The sequence below is a fragment of the Melopsittacus undulatus genome, chromosome 11 (genome assembly GCF_012275295.1).
Source record: "Melopsittacus undulatus isolate bMelUnd1 chromosome 11, bMelUnd1.mat.Z, whole genome shotgun sequence".
NCBI lineage: Eukaryota > Metazoa > Chordata > Aves > Psittaciformes > Psittaculidae > Melopsittacus > Melopsittacus undulatus.
In genome coordinates this window covers 14,347,203-14,371,181 of record NC_047537.1, presented here as the reverse complement: position 1 = coordinate 14,371,181, position 23,979 = coordinate 14,347,203, and the positions used below count along the sequence as shown (strand labels likewise).

The 23,979-nt window shown below is 48.3% G+C and overlaps 1 protein-coding gene across 7 annotated transcripts; it reads left to right on the top strand.

The window, feature by feature from the left end:
• The first annotated feature begins 245 nt into the window (after nucleotides 1-245).
• EXOC7 (exocyst complex component 7) lies at nucleotides 246-23,428 on the top strand. Of its 7 annotated transcripts, XM_031044895.2 has the most exons (21): nucleotides 246-415; nucleotides 1,122-1,187; nucleotides 2,409-2,593; nucleotides 3,199-3,304; nucleotides 4,495-4,717; nucleotides 5,960-6,127; nucleotides 7,160-7,171; nucleotides 12,009-12,101; nucleotides 13,061-13,129; nucleotides 14,407-14,552; nucleotides 14,860-15,012; nucleotides 15,701-15,799; nucleotides 16,373-16,435; nucleotides 16,754-16,820; nucleotides 20,218-20,283; nucleotides 20,954-21,074; nucleotides 21,473-21,568; nucleotides 21,853-21,916; nucleotides 22,457-22,498; nucleotides 22,665-22,798; nucleotides 23,190-23,428. In XM_031044895.2, the coding sequence occupies exons 1-21, from the start codon at nucleotides 356-358 to the stop codon at nucleotides 23,290-23,292; spliced, it is 2,136 nt and encodes a 711-aa protein (XP_030900755.1). In that variant the 5' UTR covers nucleotides 246-355; the 3' UTR covers nucleotides 23,293-23,428. The 7 variants fall into 7 exon arrangements, with proteins under 7 accessions (XP_030900755.1, XP_005144331.1, XP_030900758.1 ...); XM_005144274.3 differs by lacking the exon at nucleotides 7,160-7,171; XM_031044898.2 differs by lacking the exon at nucleotides 12,009-12,101.
• The last annotated feature ends 551 nt before the right edge of the window (nucleotides 23,429-23,979 follow it).

The window sequence follows — 23,979 nt, the reverse complement described above, 5'->3', positions numbered from 1 at the left end:
CTCTGGGCTCCCTCCGGACCCCGTGCTCCGCGCAGCCCTCGCTCCCCGCCGCTGTGCAGGAGGGGCTGGCTCTCGGGTGCCCCCCCCGGCCCTGCCATGACACTTCCAACGACGGCGGCACAGCCCTCCCGCCACTCCCAAGATGGTCGCAACCAGGGCCATTACGCATGCGCCTGGTCATTGCCTGGCCCCGGCTAGTTCCGACCCCTCCTCCAGGTGGGCACAGCGGCAGATGGCAGCCTGCCTCTCCGCGCAGGCGCAGGGCTGGCCTCGCCGCTCCCAAGATGGCGGCCCGGCAGTGACAGGGGGTAGAGGAGGCTGTGAGCAGCGGTAGCGGGCGGCGGAGCGCGGCAGCATGATCCCCACCGAGGAGGTGTCGGCCCGCAGGAAGGAGATCGAGTACAAGCTGAAGCAGGTGGGACTGGCCCCGGACGTGCTGCAGGCCCGGCTGCGGCCTGCGCTCGTAGCCCCAGCGCGTTGCTCAGGAGGCGGGCCTGGAGGTGCCCACCGGGCCTGGAAGCGACCCGAGACCCCCTTAGGGCCTGGTCACCCCCTCCGGGCCGGACAGCATCCCAGGTCTCCTTCAGCGCCTGTGGCAGCTCTCTCAGAGGCTCTTGGAGCTCTCTCTTCAGGTGCTCAGATCCAGCCTGAGACCAGCCCTTGCAGGCTTCTGTTCCTTTCCTGTGCCTGGGCTTTGATGTCTTGAAAACAGCCCTTGGTGGTTGCTTTGCATTGGCCACTTGAGTTCATGGCTGGGCATGGGATTTGGGTGATGCCTGTGCAACCACTATGTTGTGCTGTGGTAGGGAAATGTGTGCTCTCAGTAGGTGTGCCTCTGTGGTGAAGGTATTAGTTTTATCTTGTGCTGTGACTTTAGTGTGCTAAGGCTCGTGGTATTGAAGAGAAACAAGTAATCCATAAAAACCTGACTCATTATGTTGTGTGTCTCTCACCTTGGGTCAATTACCCGGATTTCTATTAAGAGGCGGGTGGCCTCAGCATCAGACCAAGCATGGTTTGCTGCAGTGTTTGCCAGGACATGGAAGAGCTTTCCTGTGCTGTTGAGTGACTTAAATGCTTGGTGCTCAGAATTGAAGAGTATTTTTTCATCCTACTGGCAGGAAGAATTAACTCTGTCCTTCATCAAAGACAGCCTTGAGAAGAGTGACCAGCTCACAAAGAACATGGTAAGTTCGTCCTTGAAATTCAGCCCTAATGTTGGGTCTGGGTTTATTCTTTATTAGGAGAAACTGTGTTCGAGGCTGTCACTGTGCCCATCTGAGGAGTGCAAAGTAATGAGCCACTTGCTTTACATCTGTGTTTTGCACTTCAGTGCTTGGGCAAAGGGGAGAACTGATCATAGAATGGTTTGGGTTGCAAAGGATCTTAAGGTCGTCCAGTTCCAATCCCCTGGCATGAGCAGGGACACCTCACACTAAACCAGGTCACCCAAGGCTCTGCCTGTCCAGTCTGGCCTTAAACACTGCCAGGAATGGAGCATTTACCACTTGCCACTTTATGAATGCTTCAGTCCTAAGCTTCTCTCCTGTTTAGATGAGGGCTCAAATGAGCTGTTGGCCTCTTCTCTTTATGGGTCTGTCCCTCCTGGGAGGAGGTATTAATAGACCTCAGACTAGTTTGTGCAACAGCATCATGTTGTTGCTTCATAAAGTCAGGTCTTGTTTGGAATTTTATTTTGGGAGTATTCTCTTTAAGAGGTAGAAAGTAATTATTGTGCTCTCGTGGTTTGTTAGCCCCCAGCTACTACACTTGTCCAGTTTTGGGCTATAAAAAAGTCATAAAGGCATCACTAGACAAGTGTGGAAAACGTAACATGAGAGTTAATCTTGAAGGAGTTGTATTTTGCTCTACAAAAGATGACAGTAAGGCACCCTTTATGAGCTTACTATGGTTTAAAAGCAGTATCACGGTCCCTTTTAAGAAACAAGTGTCTATGATGGATAAGAAGGTTTTTGCTCTGCTGGTACTGTGCCTTCAGGCTGTGCATTTCATGTGTGGGTCTCAGCGCTATGGAACGAAGTTGCTGCTGATTTATGTGGTTGCCTTTTTTACCTAGTGCAGCTCCAGGCTGTTCCTGTGGCTGTTCATGCTGTCAAATGGACTTCTGCTTCCCCTTAGGATGTCCTGAAAAGTTATCTTCACACTTTGCAGACATTTAATTCAAGATTGGCCCATCTCTGTATGGCAGGGGATCTGTTTTGTAATTATGAATTGAAATTAGGACACGGAAGGATTAAAGAGCCAGCCTAAGGAGACATCAATAGCAGAGCCCCAAAAGAGACGGTGGGACCTGAAGGTCCCTGATTTTCGTGCTGTTAACTACTATGCTACTATATGAATACATGTGGAAGGATGTCCTCAGCTCTCATTCTTTCTTGGTGTTGTAGGTTGCTATCCTCTCCTCCTTTGAAAGTCGTTTGATGAAGCTGGAGAACTCCATCATCCCAGTCTATAAACAGACAGAGAACCTGCAGCGCTTGCAGGAGAATGTGGAGAAGACCCTGTCCTGCTTGGATCATGTCATCAGTTACTACCATGTGGCTAAAGACACAGAGAAGATCATAAAGGAAGGGTGAGTGGAGCAGCTAGATCTTGAACGTTCAGGATGGACGTAGGGGAGGTGACTCCACACACTCGTCAGATGGTTCCTTGTACCCTTCCCACACACTTTCCCTACCATCAGACCATGGTGAAGCCGCTTGGCTTGACCTTAAGCAGGCCCCAGAGGGCAAAGTCTGCTCAGGCTCGGCAGTGGTGTCTCTTCCAGGTTTAGCAGACATGCTACTATATGAAATTCATTAACGTTGGTGGCTTCTTTTCTCCAGTGTTTTCCCAAAGGTTCTTCCTGCACTGCTGATGTTGTCAGTGTCAGTTCTGGAGCCCACTTTCAGTCTTTTGGTGGGTGTTGTGATGGCCCCTCTCTGGGGTGGGAGAAGGCAAGGCTGAGGGTTGTATGCTGCTCAGTCATCAGTACCTCTGCACTTGCTGCATAGATTTTATATTCTGCTGTGCCATTGAGTGGAGGCAAAAGGGAATCCCATGATGATCACCTGGTGGAAAAAAAGGGGAATTGAAATGTTCCTTATTGTTTTTATCCTGATTTTGGTCTGATGCTTTTGCAATAACTTCATTATTTGCTTCTTGGGGCATTACTTCTATTTTTGGTTTTATTTTCAGCCCTACTGGGAGGCTGGAGGAATACTTGAATTGCATGGACAAAATCCAGAAGGCAGTGGAATACTTCCAGGACAACAATCCTGACAGCCCAGAGCTGAACCGTGTGGTAGGTAATGGGTTTGGAACCTTGCATGAGTGAGACAGGGATAGGTGTAGCCCTGCTGCTCAGCCTTGTGCTGTGAGAGGCTCTCGGCCTTGTGCTGTTGATTAGGGTGTTTGGGCACAGCTGAGGAAATGATTGTTTTGGGGTCTGATGAAGTCTGTACACTCAGCAGCATTTCTGCTTGTGGGGTTCTGCTCTCTATGCATTGTACAAGAGGACTTCTGAAAGCATGTCACAGAATGCTAGAATGGTTTGGTTTGGAAGGGCCATTAAGATCATCCAGTTCCAACCCCTTGTCATGGGGCAGGGACCCTTTCCACTGGAGCAGCTTGCTCCAAGCCCCTGTGTCCAACCTGGCCTTGCACTGCCAGGGATGGGGCAGCCACAGCTCCTCTGGGCACCCTGTGCCAGCGCCTCAGCACCCTCCCAGGGAACAGCTTCTGCCTTACATCTAACCTGAACTTTCCCTCTTTCAGTTTTAACCCATCACCCCTTGTCCTACCACTACAGCCCCACTGATGAAGAGTCCCTCTCCAGCATCCTTGTAGCCCCCTTCAGACACTGGAAGCTGCTCTGAGGTCTCCCTAGAGCTTCTCTTCTCCAGTCTGGACAGCCCCAGTGTTCTCAGCCTGTCTTCACACAGGAGGTGCTTCAGCCCCTGTTCATCCTTGTGGCCTCCTCTGGACTTTCTCCAACACTTTCATTTCCTTAAAACTTGCACATGTGGTGGAGTTGATTTAGTCTCTTCTTGAGTAGCTCTTGTTGGTTCTCCAGCTGCTTGAGCAGAATGGGAGATGTGTGTAAATCCCACTTGAAGACTAAGCAATTCCCAAGCAGTATTTTTTATTATTTAATTAGCTTTCAAAGTCTCTTACATACAGATGTTGTTGGAGTTTGAACCATGTGGTACTTGACAGTAGTCAGAAACACTGCAGGAAGTATGTTCTTCATCAGGAGCTGTAGTGATAAGGCAAGTGGTGATGGGTTTAAATTGAAACAGGGGAATTTCAGGTTAGATATAAGGAAGGAACTTCCCTTGTGGGGCATCCTTGCACTAGGTTAGACTGGGCAGGGGGTTGGAAATGGGTGAACTAAAAGGACCCTTCCAACCCAAGCCAGTCTGTGATTCTATGAAACATTCATGAGGGACTGATAACTGAATCTCTGTCCTGCTTTTTCCTGTTTTGTGCCAGAAATCCCTCTTTGAGAGGGGCAAGGAGTCCCTGGAGTCAGAGTTCCGCAGCCTGATGACACGACACACCAAGCCAGTGCCACCCATCCTCATCTTGGACCTTATCAGTGGGGATGATGACATGGAGCCCCAGGAGGAGATGTTTTTGGAGCACCTCCCGGAAGGTGTCCTGCATGATATCATCCGCATTTCTGGATGGCTGGTGGAAAATGGCAGGAATCAAGGTTAGTGCTGCCTGGTATTCCCTGGTAGTGGTGTACTGGGGAATGCTTCCCAGCTACTTACAACGTGTGGTTGAGACCAGAAGTAGGGTGTTGAGGGTTGTGGATAGCACTGCACAACATGGCTTGTAAATCAGCCATGAAGCCTCTGCTCAGGTGCTGCTGTGGTTAAGAAACCCCCAGGCACACTGCTGTTGGAAGCAACACCAGCAAAACTAGTGGCTGCCTCAGTGGAACCTTCCAGGTGAGTAGTTCAGACACCTCAAGATTCCACATTTTTACAGTGTTTGGAGTGCAACTGAAGTGATTGTTTATTAGTTACAAAATGATCTCCTGGGGGATGTGATGAGAGAAGGAGTTGTATAAATAAAGTACAATTTATCTTAGTGCCTAGTCTGTCCTATTGCAGAAATCCATTTGACTTGCAACTGTAATGCCTCCTGATGGAACTGCAGCTATTTAGTGCTCAGGTATTGTTAATGTGCAAAACCCTGGTCACTTATTCCCATCTGGGAACTATTTATGAACAGATTAAATGTGACCAAGGTCAGGGAGAAAGCAGCCTGCAGACTTCCTTCCCTCAGTATGTGCGTCTTTCTTGTTCTGCAGCATCAAAATATGCCTGCAGCTTTATACTCCTTTATTAACTTTTCCTTTGGAAGTGATTGACTTTGTGGAATTGTTACAGGAAAGTCTGTATTTCAGAAGTACATGGAGCTCCTGGAATCACCCCCACCTCAGTCATTTACTTCAGAGTGGGGATTACTGTGCTTACCAAGTATGACAAACATCTTTAAAAGCTTCTTAAGAATTTGTCCATGATCAAAGGCAATTGAAACATGTATAGCATAGTTTGTCAGTCAGTTTGTGTTCTGCTTTCAAATGATGAGCACTTAATTTAGTTCCTGAGCACCCTGAATCCTGAGAAGTGTGTAAAGCCTCTTATCCTACAGACTGAGCCCTACAGTTGACAGTGTCTTGTGCAGATGTCACCCATTGGTTTCACAGCTGATGTGCTCTTGTAGCAGTGCACAGACTTGATGTTGTGTGTGGTGGGAGGGCTGGAATGAATACTGTGGAGGAGGGAAGAAGTTGGTTTGGAGAGACTCTGTGAGGGGAAAAACACTTCACACTTCCTTGGGGTCCCACATCAATGCTAACAAACCCCCTTAGGGGCACAGAATGTTTCAGGACAGGTTTGGCTTTGCATTTGCTTATGACCTTGTTTCTTCCTTGTCTCTGTAGATTTCATGACAGTTTACTTCCAAATCCGCTCGGTCCAACTGGACCGCTCCATCAAGGGGCTGAAGGACCATTTCCGTAAGAACAGCTCCTCCACAGGGGTTCCCTATTCCCCTGCCATCCAGAACAAAAGGAAGGACACTCCCACCAAGAAGCCAGTTAAGAGACCAGGTGAGTCCCTAAAGTGGGGGATCATTGCACTGTGTATTTCTTGGCTGGGTATGAAATGCCGCTTCTCTGCTGAGGTAGCCTCTGTGTCTAAAATGTGCCTTTAGGACAGGAGCAGGGGTAAGATTTTGGAGGTGAACACCTCTTCTCTGCCCTGGGTTCAGCATGTTGATGACAGATGTTTTCTGTCTTCTTGTCAAGTCCTCATTCTTTGGGGGAGAGTGGGGTCCTGTATACAGAGAGAGAAAAGGTCATTGCCTTAACAATGGAGATGAGTAAAAAGAGACCTGAGAGGGCTTTAGGAGACTTGTGATCTAAGAACACCTGTTCTCAGCCTTGGAATAGGGCTTATAGGTTGTGCTATTGCAAAACACAAAACTCAGGTCTGATAAAACACATCACTTGAATCACTAGTTATGAGCAAACCAGTGCTGGGAAACCAAGAACTGGTCAGGAGCTGGGATGGGGTCTAGGGAGGTGCCTACAAAAATGAGATCCAGAGTTTCCTGAATTTTGGAAGGGCTGCTAAAGGTTTTTGCCTCGGCCTGTCGTTGAAAGAGCCATGTCTGAGGCTGGTGGGTTGTTCCACTTCTCCAGCTCATCATAGAGTTCTGCTGCCTGTTTTGCAGCTGGTGAAACCAGTCATTCCAGTGTACTGGAGTGTGGAGCTGGGGTTCCCATCTCTGAAACGTGCCATCTATTGGGAGCATGGCCAGAAGGAGGGTAGCAAAAGCTAATGTGTGCCTCCCACAGCAGCGCAGTGAGGTTGTCCCTCTGCGTGTTGCGGCACCCTGTTTCCTCCTCTGTAATAATGATGAAAGTCAGGAAAGTCCATATTTATGTTGGTTTATTTGGGCCATGCTCTTCCACCCACATACATTTTCCTGTGTTGTCCAAATACTCTTGCTGGTTTTCAGGAAGATAACAAGCAATGTGGGTAGGGCCTGGGAGTGGATGGGATGGAGAAAGGGGGGGGAAAGAAATACCCATTTTAATTGTGTTGTGTTTATTTTTATAATCCTGATGTGAATGCAGTCCTCATCCCAGGTAACGTGTCTCTGTGTGTGTGCTGGCCCTGGGGCTCTTCACTTCTCTGTGTGGAGATGCTTTGCTGGGCCTCTTCTTGCTAAAGCAGAGGGTGTGCCTGGGATATTTGCAGGGGGAGGTTGGGACAGCTGGAGATCACCCCTCTGGTTGTTTAACATCAGTCTGTTCCCTTGCTGCTGTGCCATGGAGCTGTTCTTGAAAGCTGGAGTGGGAGTTGCAGGTGGTGGATGCAGTCAGGCTGAACTACAGTGGGGTTTCTCTTGCCAGCAGAGAATGGGATGTCTCTCTTGGTTTTGCTCTGGGATTTAGCATGTAGTTACTTGAGTAAGAATTTGCCATCAGTGTTTGGAACTCTGTATAGGACAGTATCCTCCTGCTAAGGAGAACTGTGCTGCAGATGGCAGAAACCAGTGTTTAAAATTGCTCCTAAGCATGGTGACAGTCATGAGTGGCAGTAGCTCCTACCCAACAGCATGATTACCACAGGTAAAGAGGTTTTTTGTGTGGTTCAGTAGCTCTCTTCTGGAAAGATGCCCCATGGGATATGTAGATGAGCCATTGGGATGTGGGTGCTTCAGGCTTGGTCCACAGTGCTCAGTTAACACGTGATGCTAAAGAGATCTCTGGGTTTTGATTGCTGTGTGGTCAACATGGTCAGTAAATGTTTCTAAGCAGCCTGCCAAATGGTGACATCTCCCCTGTGCTCTGGGTAAATAGAGATGGAGGAGGGGGGTTTCATGATGGGCAGATGGAAATAAAACCAAGCACTAGGCTATTTAATGAGTCTCAGATCTTGGGTGCTGACATAGAGAGTACAGAAAGTATACATGTTTGAGAGCACAAGCATTTGTCCCTACTAACAGGAGTCCTCCAAAAGGAATGCATTTGGGCATGGAATATTCCTTGTCATGATGAGTGTGCTGTAGATTTACTGGGAGATTTTCACACCTTTTTGCCCAGTTTCATTGGAGTTATTGAGGTGGATCAGGTAGAAAGCAGAGAGCAGGTCTGGATGCATTTAGAGAGCTGACAGTGACAGAGCATTTCAAGTCATCTTTTGGGGTATTGTTCATCTCAAGAAAAAAACTAGTGGCTAATTTGTCTCCAGTTTTCCATGAACAAGGACAGTCTGTAGCTCAAGGCCAGGAGTGGTTAAACCTCATGCACCAGCCATCTCTTATGGCTACTAAATTGTACTTAAGTGAAATTAAAAACCGAGGAAGAAAACAGTCTTTGAGCAGAGATTCACAGGTTTTTCTGCAGTCCCATCAGCTTTCAAAGACAGCTCTTGAGGTCTTTATCCTCTTTGCACTGGCACAGTGGCCCTCTTCATAGCAATATTCATCTGGCGGGGTTTGATTCCCCTGGTTTTAGCCTGTGTTCAATCATGGAAGAAGAACTGGTTTCCTGTACTGTTGCTTCAGTAAGCAAAGTCAAGTTCTGCCAATTTGGGTTTCAGACAAGGGGATTTTTCTCATGGCTTCATTGAGCAAGTTGATTTTCTTATTCCTTAAGGAAGAATATCCCAGTGCACACCCCAGCGCACACTTTAACCTGTCGCAAGGGAAAAATAACAAACTAAATCTGATGTGCTATAACTTGTTTGCCCACAAAGCACAGGAGAACCTACAGCTAAAGGGCAGGTGACATATTAGGGACAGGGTAACAAGGCAGAGACATCCCCTCCCTGTTCCCCAGGTACTGTTGATGCATTATGGAGAACTTGTTCCATATCCATGTGTTGTTTCAGAGGGTCTTCATCCCTCTGTTGTGGTTTTATTTGTTGGTGTATCCTGTACTATCTCCTGTTGTTACAGCAAGTAGTTGGAAACCTGGCTGCTGAAGATGCTGGTGATGCTTCTAAAGCAGAGTTATCTCCTTAAATGAAACTTGACAAGTTAAGTTGAATTCATGGAGCAATCTATGGGCATGGTTTTTAGTAGTTTGCTATTTGAAACATCAGCAGTGTACTCAGATTCTCAAATCAGCCTCCTGCAAACATATGCAGATCAAATATTGCTTCTTTGGGTTGCCTGCAGACCCAGTAGTCTGTTCTTGGCTGTAGAGCAGCAGGTAGCTGCGGAAGCTTTTCATTGCCAGGGAATGATAGGGCCAGAAGATGCCAGCCTGGCTGCCTGTAAGAAACAGAACAGGGTACAATTGGAAAACTGTGCCTCATATATGCCCAAACCCCATTTTAACTGCTGGGCCACAGGAGCAAATATTTCAGATGGTTTTTGACTTCTGGGGGCTCTTTTTAAGCTATAGGGAGCCCTTTTCCAGTGTACCCAGGGCTTCCCTTTACCTAAGGCTCCAGTTTACCTAGCAGTGTGGTGCTACCTGAAAGCAGGCTGTGGAGTCTTTGTGCGGCAGAATAAAGAGCTTCCCACTTGCCATATTGATCGCTGCCTGGCTTGAATGTGATGTTTTCATTAGCAGCTGAAGCACAGTCCCATTTGGTTTGGAACAGCAAACCAAAAACCAATCATGGAACAAAAGCTTTGTCTTCCCCTAGAATCCATTAAAGCCTAATTACAGTGCTAAGAGAGAGGGATGGAGAAGCAGTGAAGGGATGCTCAGGAACAAACACAGGTAACTGTGTTGTGCAAACAACACAGCAGAGGTTTCAGCTCTCATCTGAGAAGGAACTGTCAGGGGTGGGCTGTGGAGACATGCTCTGCATACCTGTGAAGTGGGAGCCTCTGCTTGTATTTAATGACAGTTTACTCTCTTTTTATTCTTTATTTCCCCCCTCCACCTGGATGCTAGAAAGTGGGAAAGATGAAAGAACTGGTAGAGGAACGGTGCCTGGGTTGAGCTGCTCTGCATCAGCCAGGCTATGCGGACAGCAGTAAGAAAGAGCTTAGTACATACCTTTAGAGCTTGCTACAACCCTGCTTGCTCAGAGGAACTTATTGTTGTGCCCAAGCTCTTAAAGTTTCTGCAAGTACCTAAGAATAAAGTGGAAGTGTTGGGTGTGAAGAACACTGGGAAGCTTGGAGGAAGAGGAACAGCCTCTTTTGATCACATTTGATCATATGGCAGAAGGTAGGAGCGAATGCATCAGCACAGCAAGGGTGTAAAGTCCTCCCACCTCCCTGCTGTGTGCCCAGAGGGGACAATGTGGTTTATGGATATGATGGGTTTTTTTCTTTGCTAAGTGGTTGAGAACAGCCTAAACTGGTAGTAGAAAGATGCTGCCAATGAAACATTACACTTTAGGAACCATGTGCTGTTGTTTAGTGAGTGCACCAGGTTAAGGCAGCTTGGTAGTTCAGTGGAAGCTTTTCTCTCCTGTTCTCCCCCATTAGAGATGCACTGGGGGAAGTTTCAATCTCCCTGCCCTATATCTGTGAGATAAAGCTGTCCTGCACACCAGGATGCTGTTCTGCAGCAGTGTGTGCTTGGGCTTCCCCTCAGGATAGTGGTCCTCAGTGTTAGTGTAGCCAGCACTGTTTCCAGGCTGCACTGTGGCTCAGTCACTGATGGAAGCAGGGATTTTCTGCATGTTTGGAGGGCTTATTTCTTCAAAACGGAAGATCAATTCTTAATTTTGGCAGCAGCATTTTTATGTCTTGGATCCTTCTTCATTTTCTCAGTTCTGTTGCATCTGGGTCTGCTATAGAAACTCCTTCCACCTTCCCAAAACTTTCCGTTCCCTGTCGTGCAGGCAACAGTGAAGCTCTGCTCCGAGAGGGTGTCCGTGTGCTTGTGCTAATTGTAGCTTCTTGCATGAAGGACTAACCTTTGAATGTGGAACCATTGTCTTCAGTTGTCACGTTAATGCTTTGTTTCGTGCTGTCTAGCTGTATAGCCAGTGCTGGCTTTTGTTCAGTTCTGTCTGGTTTTTGTGTGTGTGAAGTATAAATCTTTTAACCCAGTGTTATGTTGGTTTTTTTTTTTCCATGGTTTGAATTGATTTGCAGTTCCCTAGAAGAGAAGTGGCTTTGGGGATTAGGGGGACTTAATGCCAGTTAGACATGGGTGGGCAACATCCATTATTCTGGGATTCCTGGGATGGGAATCGCTCTCTCGAGCCCAGAGGTTGTCACCATTTTACTGCTTCCTGTAACACCAGAGATCATTCCTTGGCTGTGGAGATCATTGTCTTGGCTGTGGGGCTCCTGATGGGTCTGCATTGATTCTGCTCAGAAAATCCCCCTTGGAAAGGTACCTCTTGCTGCAGCTCTAACCAAGTGGCTGCAGTTGGGGCTCTGGGGAGCACACATGTTGCCAGAAAGAAATTGTTGGTACTGCAAAGCCCTGCTTCCAAAGCTGAGGAAAAGCAATGACTTTGTATGCTTGGATGCAGAGTACCAGCTTTAACTCCTTACAGGGAAGGGTGCTTCAGTGCTTCCCTTCTCTGCTCCTGTTTTCTCCACCTCACCAAACTGATTGAGCACCCTCTGATTGAGGGAGTCTCTCCATGTGAGGCGCTGGCACAGGGTGCCCAGAGGAGCTGTGGCTGCCCCATCCCTGGCAGTGTTCAAGGCCAGGCTGGACACAGGGGCTTGGAGCAGCTGCTCCAGTGGAAGGGGTCCGTGCTTGTGGCAGCGGTTGGAACTGGATGAGCTTTAAGGTCCTACCAACACAAACCAGTCCATGATGATTCTGTAACCCTGGCTGGAATTGGTGCCTCCACCTTCAAAGCAGGGAAACAGACTGGAAATGCCATTGGATCTGCACACTTGGACATGAGCTTGGGGTTCACGTTTCTGTACTGAGCTTTCTCATTGGTGCCCAGGTGACTTGCTGGTGGAGGGCTGGTGGTCTGCGTTTGTTTTCTTTCACTCATTTTCTAGGTCTTCTTGTCTCTTCTCTCTGGCTCTGGTGACAGGCACGATCCGTAAGGCTCAGAACCTTCTGAAACAGTACTCTCAGCATGGTCTAGATGGGAAAAAGGGGGCCTCTAACCTCATTCCTATGGAAGGTAATCACAGCTCTAGCTACTTCACCCTTGACTTTCTCTGTGTATCAGCCTTGCTTTTTCAGGTGGGACTTCCATTACCCTAGTGCTTGGTGGCCAGCATTGGATAGGTGCAGGTCTCCTTGGGAGCCAAGGAGATGTTGGAGGGCCAAATTATTCATTTGAGTTCAGTCTCTGACTTACAGAGTCTCCATAAACATGAACACAGGTGGAGAGGAATGTGACCTTAAAGCAATTGACCCACCAGAGCCACCTGGCTAATGGAAGCTCTGCTCTGATGACATCTGCTTGTGGTGTTTCTGTTCTCTTTTCTTTTTGCCTGGACTTCGAGACATTCAGTTTCCTGGTGACCTTTCCAAACCTGATGCTGAAGTGTCAGACCACAGCCTAGCTCAGTGCGTTGTGTGAAGACCTACCTAAATAGTTGTCTTCCACATTCTGATCTCCTCTGCTTATAGAGGTTGAACCAGGTAAGGGGAAGAGGTCACTTGCTTCAAAGCATCGAAGACCTTTCTGCCCCCTCCATCCAAAGTAGATCTCTTCAGCACCTACACTGTGGTCTACTATATCCCAGATGATGACTAACATCACTCATTTGGGGTCCTTGTGCTGAGCAGGAGATGGGCTTTGAGTTTGGATTTGTGATGATTGTGAGTAGAAGTGGGACTCCTGGGGCCTGCTGTCCCATTCAGAACTTACAGCAGGAGCTTGAAGGGACTCCTGTGGCCCAGCAAATGGCTTCACTCACACTTTTCATCAGGTTTCAAAGGGTTGCTACTGCTGCATAGCCCAACAAAGGGATTTGGTCAGGTAGCATTCCTGGGACTGTAGGGCAAAATAAGTGTCCATGAGCTCAAATAAGCCAAGCTTGAAGCAGCTTCCAGCCCGTGTGAGCATCCATCCATGCTGTAACCACCTGGATAAATTGCGCCTTCTGTTTGTGCCGGCTGCCATCTCACTAGGTCATGAGCATGACTTACGGGTTAAACACCTTTCCGATGCCCTGAGCGACAAGCATGGGCCAGCTGCGGGTAAGTACCATGTTGTCACTTCACACCAAGCTGGCTAACATCCCTTCTCTCCAGCATGTTCACAGTAGTTCTGTAGACAGTGGCTGTTCATGGGCAGTCTGGGAGCATGGACCTTCTCTGGCTAAGGAGCTCTGGCTCTTCTCAGTAGAATTCACTCCTACTAATCACACACTCCCCGAGCCCTCAAAAAGGAACCCTGGCTTTTTCCAAGCAAAGACTGGGAGCCACCATGCTGAGAGGCACTTTTCTATAGCTAGCTACTGGCTTGTTTGGTGCCACAGACAGGAAAGGGATCACCTGCAGCATGCAGTGGTGGGTCACTCTCCACTGTAGACACTGTAAAATCACACATCTGTGTGTTCCCTGCTGACCATAACTTTGAAAAGCTCAACCTGAAGGTCAGTGTAGGGAAGAATTAGTTCTGTGCCCATCAAAAGTTGTACATGTTGCTGGGAGAAGAGAAACAGCAGAAGCAGCACCTATAGCTTACAGAAGGCCTCTCCATGTAATCTGTTCTGTAGTGGTTCCTGCAGAGGTCTGGGTGATGCAGGATAGTGTGTGTCAGTTTGTGGCTGTCCTCATGACACATGAGCTGGTGCTGGCCCTTGTATCATACCAGCACTTCTCATGCTTACCACTGAGGTTCTTTGATGGATCTTGAAGACATTTGTATGCTAGGACTCAACTATTTGCATTTGTACGCAGCTGTGTGTGAGATAGCTCACCCAGCTGTGCTAATAGTCCTGCTTCACGGGATCAAAATGTTCATCTGCCTGGTTTTTATCTTGTTTCTGCCTGTGGGAAGATGCTGCCTTCCAGGACAGCTTTGATTTCCCAGAAATGGTGATGCAGAATGGCAGCTCTTCATCTACATGATGGATGGAGATAAAGAACTCTAAAAATACCAGCAGAAATGTTGAATACTTCACCTCAGACCTTCCCGAGTGCTCTGTGTTCAAGCCTTGACTTAATTTAGTCTGTATCACAGAAGAGCTCCAAACTTGCCTTTTGCCATGAGGCTGGCAAGAGCTGATGGCTTGATGTGCCTGTTTCCTGACCTGCAGATGACTCTTCATACCCTGCAGGAGGCATTCATAGCTTCCCGTGCACAAACCCAGGGGCAGTTTGGTGAGAAGATGACTGTAGTTCTCACACAAGGATGGGTGCAAAGCCAGAACCACCTTTTCCAGAAGAACCTTATGCAAACCAAGGCCTTGAGCAGAGCTGCTGAAACTCAGGGTGGGGTTTGGTCTCTTAAAGCCCTCTTGCCCTTGCAGGGAGGGACGACGTCTTTGACATCGAGATTGACGCGTACATTCACTGTGTTAGTGCCTTTGTCAAACTAGCCCAGAGCGAGTACCAGCTCCTGACAGACATCGTCCCTGAGCACCACCAGAAGAAGACCTTTGATTCCCTCATCCAGGTCAGTTGGGCCTCTCTGCTTGGCTTCTCTTATAAAAGGATGCACACAGTCTTTTTCCCTTCCTCTTCATTGTGAGAATATGGATTCCACGACCCACTGTGGGTGACCAGGAGCACCACCACTGCTTGTGTTGTCCTCCAGGACCTATTGAGGGAACTGAGGCCTCCACAGACCCTGGAGAACATGTGCTCAGAGTCACTCACTGGGTACCACAAATGAGCCATCGGCTGGATTGGCATCCTTAACTAGGGCATCCTGCATGAAGCCCCTTGTGCTGCTCCCTTCTGACCCTGTGGCTTTGTTGCAGGAGTCACTGGATAACTTGATCATGGAGGGGGATAATATTGTCTCAGCTGCCCGCAAAGCCATCATCCGACACGACTATTCAGCTGTGCTCACAATCTTCCCCATCCTCAAGCATCTGAAGCAGATGAAGCCAGAGTTTGACCAGGTCTTGCAGGTGAGTGTGACAGGATTGGAGAGGGTCCTGTGGCTTGGGATGTGTGGAGAACTTTCTGAAAGGGATTATCACAGCTGCTTCTGTCCTGCAGCATGGGCTGGACGGAAATGCAGCTTGTTTCTTTTTGTGACAGTGAACCATTAACTCAGCATCTCTCAGCAGCAGCTCTACTCAGTTCAAGTCATGACCCAGTGATGGACCATATACATGGTCCATTCTGCTGTGTACACGGCCTCTGAGGGGCTTCATCTCTGTTAGTGTTGAACTTAGTTTAGGCTGTGCTTACTGATGCCTGGAAGATGAGCTGCTCTGAGGAGAGCCTACTTGGACTGTGCCACAGTGTACTCCAGGTATCAAATATGGCATCTAGGTTTAGCCGGGCTCCTTTCCATCTGCTTCCAGCTGGTGTCTGTGATGCACCAACCCCCTGTATCAGGTACAGTGTAAGAGGAGACAGGAGAAGTAGCAAGTCCTGATCACCACTGATGTTACACCATCCTCCCCTTCTGTCTAGCAGAAGGATGCAGGATTTCATGTGTTGTGGTGTTGATGCTGCCGTAAATATTCTCCTGGCACATGAAGAGTAGAGAATGAGATGCTGGGGTGGGGGATCAGGGTGTGTAGGTGCTGGATGACAGTTCATATACTGTTTGTTTAACTTCCCTGATCTGTGATGGAACTGTTGCAGGGAACTGCGGCAGGCACCAAGAACAAACTGCCAGGGCTGATCACTTCCATGGAGACCACTGGTGCGAAGGCACTGGAAGAGTTTGCAGACAACATTAAGGTAGGATTCTCCTCAGTGTTCCTTTTGGTAAGACCAGCAGGCTTGGAAAAGGTGCATTCTCTGCAGAACCCCCACTTTAGCTTTCAGCTTTCCATGAGACCATGTAGTTTTTGAGTCTAAAGGAGGTGCTTGCTGGATCAGCTGCAAATAGCAAATGCTTGGTGCTGATTTCAAACACAGACGGTCTCTGCATAAGACACTTTACAGGGGTACTACAGATAATCCGTCATGAGTTTCTAGATGCAGAATTAATCCTATTTAGGAAGAAACTAAAACTGCTGAGTTGATAAGTTTTTGGGGTACTCATATTAAACTATCTCTGTATAAGGTGTGTTTGGTGAGCACACTGCCTGGTAGGTGAGCTTGATGGTCACATGCTGCCCAAACCCCTGTGGCTCTGAGCTGCTGGTGCATAGGAGCTGTGGTTTCTGAGCACCAGGAGATGGCACTGTGAGAGCCAGCTCTGAGGGTATTGAGAGAGGCTGGATGAGCAAGCCTACAGCTCACTTGCAGCAGTTGTAGAGGCCCTCAGTTTCCTTACATGCTTACCTTGTGTCTCTGTTCCTTTCTTAGAATGATCCGGACAAGGAATACAACATGCCAAAAGATGGGACAGTTCATGAACTCACCAGCAATGTACGTGATGATGGTTTGAACCATCCTGTGTGAAAAACAGCTTCTGATGGTGTTTCAAAAAGAGCAGTAGGGAAATTTCTAAAGTTAAACTGTCTTGGAAGGGCAATGAACTGGTTTCCATGGGGAGATCAGCCAGTTACTGGTTGAACCATGATATAACTCTGTGGGTAAAACCCAACAACTCAAAGCAGTGCAGTGATTTGTTTCTTGAAGGCTTTTAAGTGTGGGGGACAAGTGGTCTTGAATGATCCTTAATAGCAGAGCATTTAATAGGAGATGCGGTGTTGGTTGTTCATAACTTCCCTCCCTTGCTTCCAGGCCATCCTTTTCCTCCAGCAATTGTTGGATTTCCAGGAGACAGCAGGTGCCATGCTGGCATCACAAGGTACAGACATGTATGAGGCTTGTTTAGCATGCGGTTCCTTCCCCAGGTTGTCTGGACATCTTCCCTAAAAAGCTCAAACTCGATTGTGCCTGTGAGCTTGTTCTCCTCCTGTCCCTCACCCTGTGGTTTATCTTGTCCTCTGATATGCCATGACCATGTAGATGGTTATCTGGAGGGGAGGCAGAGAGTTTCCTTCCACACTTGCTGCTATCAGGTCCTCTTGGGGTAGTGTTTATTGCTGATGTGTTCCATCATGAGAGGATGCCATAGTCATTTAGCTACAAATCTGACACTGGGATGGTTCTCTGTGGCTGTACTGGAATGAGGGTGGATGGACCAGCTGAGCTGGTGTTAGTTAGGGATGTGTTGGTGAATTTCACCTTTCCTGCCGCATCCTCTGGTCAGAGCATAGCAGCAGCAGCAAGAATATTTTTGGAATCTAGCATGGGCAAGCTGGGACTCCTGAGCTGTGTGTGCCTTGTGTTCTAGCAGAGAGATGAGTTTTAGCTCTGCCCTCCAGGATGCTAAGGAGACTTAATTCCAGAAAGAAATACATGGATCAGAAGCTGAGGGCACCTGCCTCATGGAGCAGGGTGTTGCTGCTTAACAGCTAGAGTATGAGTCTGTGTTCTCTGCAGAGCAGCAGCTCCCTGATGAGCCCTTGGCCTAGGCAGAGCTCATGTTTTTGTGTTTCCCTTGTAATAGGGCAGCTTGAGAGATGGAGAACTGGAGATTTTGGAGACACAGAGACCTGAGGAGGCACAGGCCACAGCCTGGTGTTTGGAGAGTGTTAGGGAACCCGTTAGGAGCAGGGGAAGAGGGAAGTTTACAGTTGTCTCCAGACTTGTATCTGCAATTCTTGCTTGGAGTATCTTGCCAGTTCTAAATTAACTCAAGCTGGGATGTGTCTGCTTCTTGCCACATCTCCTGTAACCACTGCCTTGTGCCCTCAGCACTTGTAAGCTCAGTGTGCTCAAAGCCTCCTTGACTTTCTCTCCTTACCCAAAGAGGTGATCTGGGCTTTTTTTCTGGAGAAACCAACTGTTTTCCATGTCCTTCCGTGAGTGGTGATGTCAGCACTGTTATGTAAAGCCTTGACATGTTGTCATGCACTAGAGCTCTGTCACAGGAACTGATTCGGAAGGTACAATAGGCTTTTTTATTCTCTGTATTGGTCATATAACAAAATGTGACACAAAAGCCGTTTCATTTTGGGTTGTGGCTGTCCCATCACATTAGGTGTAGAGGGATCCTGCTGTATAGACAGTGAGACACACAGCTTTGCCCGCTGTTCAATTATTAAAGCTTGCAGTCAGTGTAATTGTAGGAGCTCTGGTAACTTGGGCTGACATGCAGGAGCTCAGAGCCATGCAGGAAGTGACCCATAATCCATGTGCTGTCAATGGTGTTGTCTCTGGCTGCAGCCAGGCCTTGGGGACCATCTGCTGCAGTGGTGCTCTGCAGAAACTGTGCTGTCACTTGCTCCAAAGCTATGCCCAACACAGGGCACGATACAGGCCAGACCTGTTCTCATTTTGAGTGACACTGGTTACTGGTTGTTGGTGAAGTTGTGGTCCCTGTCTGCCTGTAGACCTGGTGTCACCCTACACCAACCATCATCAGATCGGAGGTTTTGTTAGTGAAGTTGGAGGGAGTTGCTTCTGGATCAGGGGCTTTGGGATGGTGACTTGCCTTCAAGGCTTTACTCTGTGACAGCTTCCAGCTGCCAGCTCAGGTGTGGGTGCCTGGAGCTGGGTTTGATAACTCCAACAGTGATCCCGAGTGGTGGGAATTACAGGTTTTTTATGTGATGTTTGCCTGGAGTGGTAGCAAAAGCAGAGTGATGGGTTAAATGTGTGCTGCCAATTCCTTCCTCTTGCCCACTGAACGGTTCTGTAGAACCCTACATGGTCATGGAGGGATGCTGAAGTGCAGTGAGGGTGGAAGGCTTTGCTCAGGTTATATGGGCTGTGCCCATATACTATGGGCAGAAATACTATAGTAGAAATACTATGACATGAAACTGCTGCTTGTGTGAGGGGAAGCTTTCCTTTGCCTTGAAAGTGGGTTTGAACTCATTAGGAATGAGATATCTTTCAATGACCCTGCAAACAATGTTTCTGGCAGGGGAAAGAGGTTAGACTGCCTTTCCTCTGTGATCTCCACTCTGTGGCCTTGGAGGGAGTCCTGCCTGCTCTCCTGTGTAGCTGTCTGTGGCTGTTCTGTGTTAATATCTGCTTTGTTCTCCAAGAGATGCTGGTCTCTAACCTGTCTTTTTGCACTTTGCCTTTCTTTTTCTCTCTCCACCTTTCCCTTTCCTCTCTGCTCTGCCTAATCTTTGTAGTTCTTGGGGACACATACAATATTCCTTTAGATCCCAGAGGTAAGCAGACTTACCCCCACCTCCCTGTTCCCATTGCCTCGGATGCTGATGATGTATGTTAATGCTTTATCCTCCAGGAGTGGTAAATAAATGAACATGTAACTGAAAAGGGAAAAGGAGAGAGTAAGTAACTCTTGCCAGGGCTGGAAAGAATAGGGAGGGCTTGTCACCAGCAGACAATGAGGGATGCCACATGAGCTGCAACAGGCTAAAGACACTCTCATGGCACTGAATCCCTTTGGCACAGTTGCAGATTGGCCCAGCTGGGATCATGCTTTATCCCATGTGCATTCAGATCCTTATTGTCCAACTCCCAGCAACAGGAGCCTCGAGGCCTTTCCCATGGGGGCTGATGAACTCAGACCACCCCAGCTAGGCCTGGCTGCCAAACTCTCTGGTGGGGGAGGAGGAGATAGTTACCCACGTGTCCCGTGAGCAACTGAGGGCAGAAAGCCATCTCTTATGCACAGAGGGACATGTGCCAGCCCAGAGTCATTGCTTATAAGGGCAGGCTCCCATGCTGGTGCAGCCCCTCTTACAGAGCCAAGCAGCCCTGTCAGCAACCATGGGGATGGCTGAAACTTCCTAGAGCCCTTGTGCCTTTTTCAGTTCCTGTTGTGTGCCTGCTGTGAACAGCTCCAGCTTGATTGTGCTCCTATTGCCCGTTTCTAGTGCTTACAAAGCCTTTCCAGGTGGTGGGGGAAGAATGGTGATGATGTGCTTAAAGACTCTGTTTCTGATCAAGAGGATGTCCTCTGAGCACTAGGAAGGAAAGCAGAGGTTTTTGTGGGGGTGCTCAGCACGTGATGCAGATAAAAGGGGTGAGAGGTGCAGAGCTCTTCCAGCCTTGCCCTGGGTAATCAGCACTGAAGCAGGAAGCTTCCCACTGGTGTTGGGAGCTCTGCACTAGTTCCATAGCAACTTGGATGATGCTTGTTTGACTTAGAGGCAGGCTGATGACACATACCCCCTTCCCATGGCATGATAACTGGCTTGAGACTCTTTGCTTTTCAGAGACCAGCTCTTCAGCTAGTAGTTACAGCTCGGAGTTCAGCAGGCGGCTGCTGAGCACCTACATCTGTGAGTACCCTGCACACCTTCCCAGTTCTGCCCCATCGCCTGTCCTTGGTGCTTGGGTGAAGAGCACAGGCTTGTCACTAATGCTCTTTCCACGTTTGAGCTGGAGTCCGATGGGAGGGCTGGGGAAAAAAGGGTCAAACTGGGAGTTTCAGGCTGATACAGTTAGGACAAATACAGAGCAGTAGCTCACTGTGCTGCAGAGCTTTTGTCATCAGCTGTCTCAAACCCTTCTCAGCCAGTACTTTGCACCTTCAACCCCACAGAGGCTCCCAGCTGCCAGATGGGCTCTGTAAAACCTTTATCCTGGGTTTAATAGTAAGATAGTGAGATGAACTCATGACACTGCCTCATAATGATCTCTTACAGTGGGGGTCATGTCCTTTGGCTTCTTTGAGATCAGAGCCTGCGTCATGGTCAGGCTTTGTCTGATCCCCCCTAAGTCACGGGATGTGCTCTGAACCCAGAACACAGTTATTGCCAGTTGCAACAAAGGCATGAGTTTGCAGAGAGCTTTTGGTGGCTCCCTGAGGAAGGACCTTTGTAAGGCTCATAGGATTGTCCCCTTGCCTGTATGTGCAGCTGGGGCCCCCAGTGATGATACAGTTTGGATTGCCACTAATGAGAAGTTTCAGTGCAAAACCTTTTTGTTATCTGTTTTTCCCTCTTTAAGGCAAAGTGCTGGGCAACTTGCAGCTTAATCTTCTCAGTAAATCCAAGGTTTATGAAGACCCAGCTTTGAGTGCTATTTTCCTGCACAACAACTACAATTACATTCTGAAATCTCTGGAAAAGTAAGTGTGGAGCTGGGTACATCTCCCTGAAGTCCAGGCTGAATCTAATCGTGGTTTTGGAGCAGAGCTTTGCATCAAATGCATTTCCTTGCCAGCCTGTCTTATCTCTGCTCTTCCTTCCATTCTTGAAGTGCCATTTTGAAACCGTTGCACTATGCAAAGAATCACATTACACAAGAGTAGGAGATAAAAGCATCAGAGATATCTTAGCTTGTAGAGTCCTTTGATCTTGGGGAGGCTGAGGACATAGGTTTGGAAAGTAACTTCTGTCTCCCAGTTTTGTGCATTTCAAGGTCCCTTTTATTGTAAAGGGCAGAAAAGAATTGCTGATAGGGGGTTGAAGTGCAGACCTGACAGCAGCTGCCTCAGGTGCTTCCTCAAGTGTTCTGTCCTTTCAGATCTGAGCTGATCCAGTTGGTAGCTGTGACACAGAAGACAGCTGAGAGGTCTTATCGAGAGCTCATTGAGCAGCAGATCCAGACCTACCAGCGCAGGTCAGTCACATCCTCTGCTCTTCCCCTGGTTTGCTTAGTTCGGAGCTCCTTGGGAGCCAGTGCTGTTGGGGCAGTGGGAGGGATTGGTCTGAAACTTGGTCTAAACCCAAAACCAGGTATTTTGGTTTCCAGGCAATGAATCTGACTTGGGAAGGGGTCCCTGTAGGAAGCTTTGGGGGGTATATTGTCAGGGGTGGCCTCTGGGTCATGGGCAAAGACGTAGATGTTCTGGTGATTCAGGAGTGACTTCTCTTTGCCTCTTTCCTATCTCATTTTACATACAGCTGGCTGAAGGTGACAGACTATATCTTGGAGAGAAACCTGCCTGTCTTTCAACCAGGAGTGAAGGTGAGAGGATGGGCAAGGAGGGTTTTGAGGTGATAGAAATGCCTGGAAACATCTTCTCCTTTGTCATATGAAACAGTTCCCAGAAACCTTCTTATATCTCATGCCAGTGCTGCTCTGCAGAGTGAATACTGTGCCTGGGATAAGATGGAGAGCAGCACTGCCTTCTTGTTTGCCCCAGGTTCATGCAGGTTGTTTAATCTCTGCCTTCATTCTTATATTTCCACCTGAACAGTTCCTTCTATTTCAGATCTGTAAAACCTTGAGACCTTCCCTTAGAAAGGGCTGGGAGCATAAAGAAATCTATTTTTATGTCTGTTCTAGCTGAAAATTACCCTTGTTAAACCTGCTTCATACGAAAGCCAATTGCTGAATGTAGAGTGTGCTGCTCACTGCAGCTTTCTTTCCTTCCTGCTTTAGGAGAGGGAATTCAAGCCAAGTAAGTAGGATATTACTTAGGTTGGATGGGGAGCTGTGGGCAAACACTGGTGTTGGAAATTTACTTCTAGAGATGTAATAAAATCTTTTCCCTCCTTGTTGCAGCTCAAGGATAAGGAAAGGCAGATGATAAAGGAGCGCTTTAAGGTGAGGAGGTGTTAGATGGCCTGAGAACATCCCTTGGTGATGGGAATAGGCAGTCAGCCCAGAGATCTGCCTGAGGAGGAGACCCGTCAGTGGAGAGGAAGAACCTCAAACTCGGTATGGAGATGGGGTTGCAGACAGGACACTTACTGAGTTTTACTTTGAACAGGGATTTAATGACGGGCTGGAGGAGCTGTGTAAGATCCAGAAGGCCTGGGCAATTCCAGATATGGAGCAACGGGACAAAATCCGCCGGGCACAGAAAACCATTGTGAAAGAGACCTATGGTGCCTTCTTGAACAGGTGACAACATTGCAGCATTGTCCTCTCTCCTTTGGATTTAAGGAGGTCTTTAGGCCCTAGAGCAGCCTGAGCTGAGGCATTTTTCTGTTGTCCTGTCTTGGCTTCCCTACTAAACCATCCCCAAGCTGAACTCTGCTGATTGTCAGCATCTGCTGCCAGCCTGATTCCTTGGTCAGGGTGAGTGCAGATATTGTAGCCAGCACAAAGCTCTGGCCCACCCTGAGCTATTCATGTAAAACTCAGGAGACCCATTTTAACCGGGTTACTTGCTCCCTAGAAGGTAACCTGTCAGTGGGATGTGCTGGTGTGGAGCTGATTTGTGGCACGGGAGGCACCAGTGGGTCTCTTTGCTGTGTGCCATTTGTCACCTAGGGGTTGTCTTCCTTTGCAGATATGGCAACGTGCCCTTCACCAAGAACCCTGAGAAGTACATCAAATACCAGGTTGACCAGGTTGGGGAGATGATTGAGAAGCTGTTTGACACCTCAGCATGAATCTCTAGCCGGCATATACAAGTCAGCACACTCTCAGCAGCCTTTGGGACACCCTTTGCTCCCCCCCTGCCCCATTGTGGTGGGCAGGTTGTTATACTTGTATTTATCAGATTTATAAACTCATGGAAGCACTCCCTCCTGGCTGCCTTTCCCTTCTTCCATGGATCTGGAGCAAAGGCTGCTGTGTGGGCTCTTACATTGATGCATCTTCAGGCCTGGGTGTGTTAATGCTTTGATGTGCAGCAGGCATGGTGAGTTGTTTAAAAAAGGCAAACCAAAAAATCTCTTATGGGTACAGCCCTTCTGTTAAGGGCAGGAGGCCTTAAACTCCAAGTGGTGCTTCCTGCTTCCTTGATGGGTTTGGAGAATCTTGGTTCAATAGGATCCTGAAGGATTTTCACACTGTAACTGTTACTTAGTTCAGTGATGGGGCGAGATGCTGAGTCTCTCCTGTGGCTGTGCCTGTTAGGCTTTGTTTCCTCCAGAGTTTCATGAGCTGTCCCAGTAGCAGTTGTCCTGTGTGAGGTGGTGGGAGTCATGAAAGAGCCCTGAGACCTGGAGGGACCTGGGCTCTGCCGTACAAAGACAGGCTGAGAAAGTTGGGCTGTTCCACCTGAAGAAGAGAAGCTGCGTGGAGACCTCAGAGCAGCTTCCAGTGTCTGAAGGGGGCTACAAGGATGCTGGAGA

Coding starts and splice junctions, on each gene's coding strand:
- EXOC7 (XM_031044895.2), top strand. CDS start 356: ATGATCCCCACCGAGGAGGTGTCGGCCCGCAGGAAGGAGATCGAGTAC. Junction 416..1,121: donor TCGAGTACAAGCTGAAGCAG/GTGGGACTGGCC, acceptor TCCTACTGGCAG/GAAGAATTAACTCTGTCCTT. Junction 2,594..3,198: donor GAGAAGATCATAAAGGAAGG/GTGAGTGGAGCA, acceptor TTTTATTTTCAG/CCCTACTGGGAGGCTGGAGG.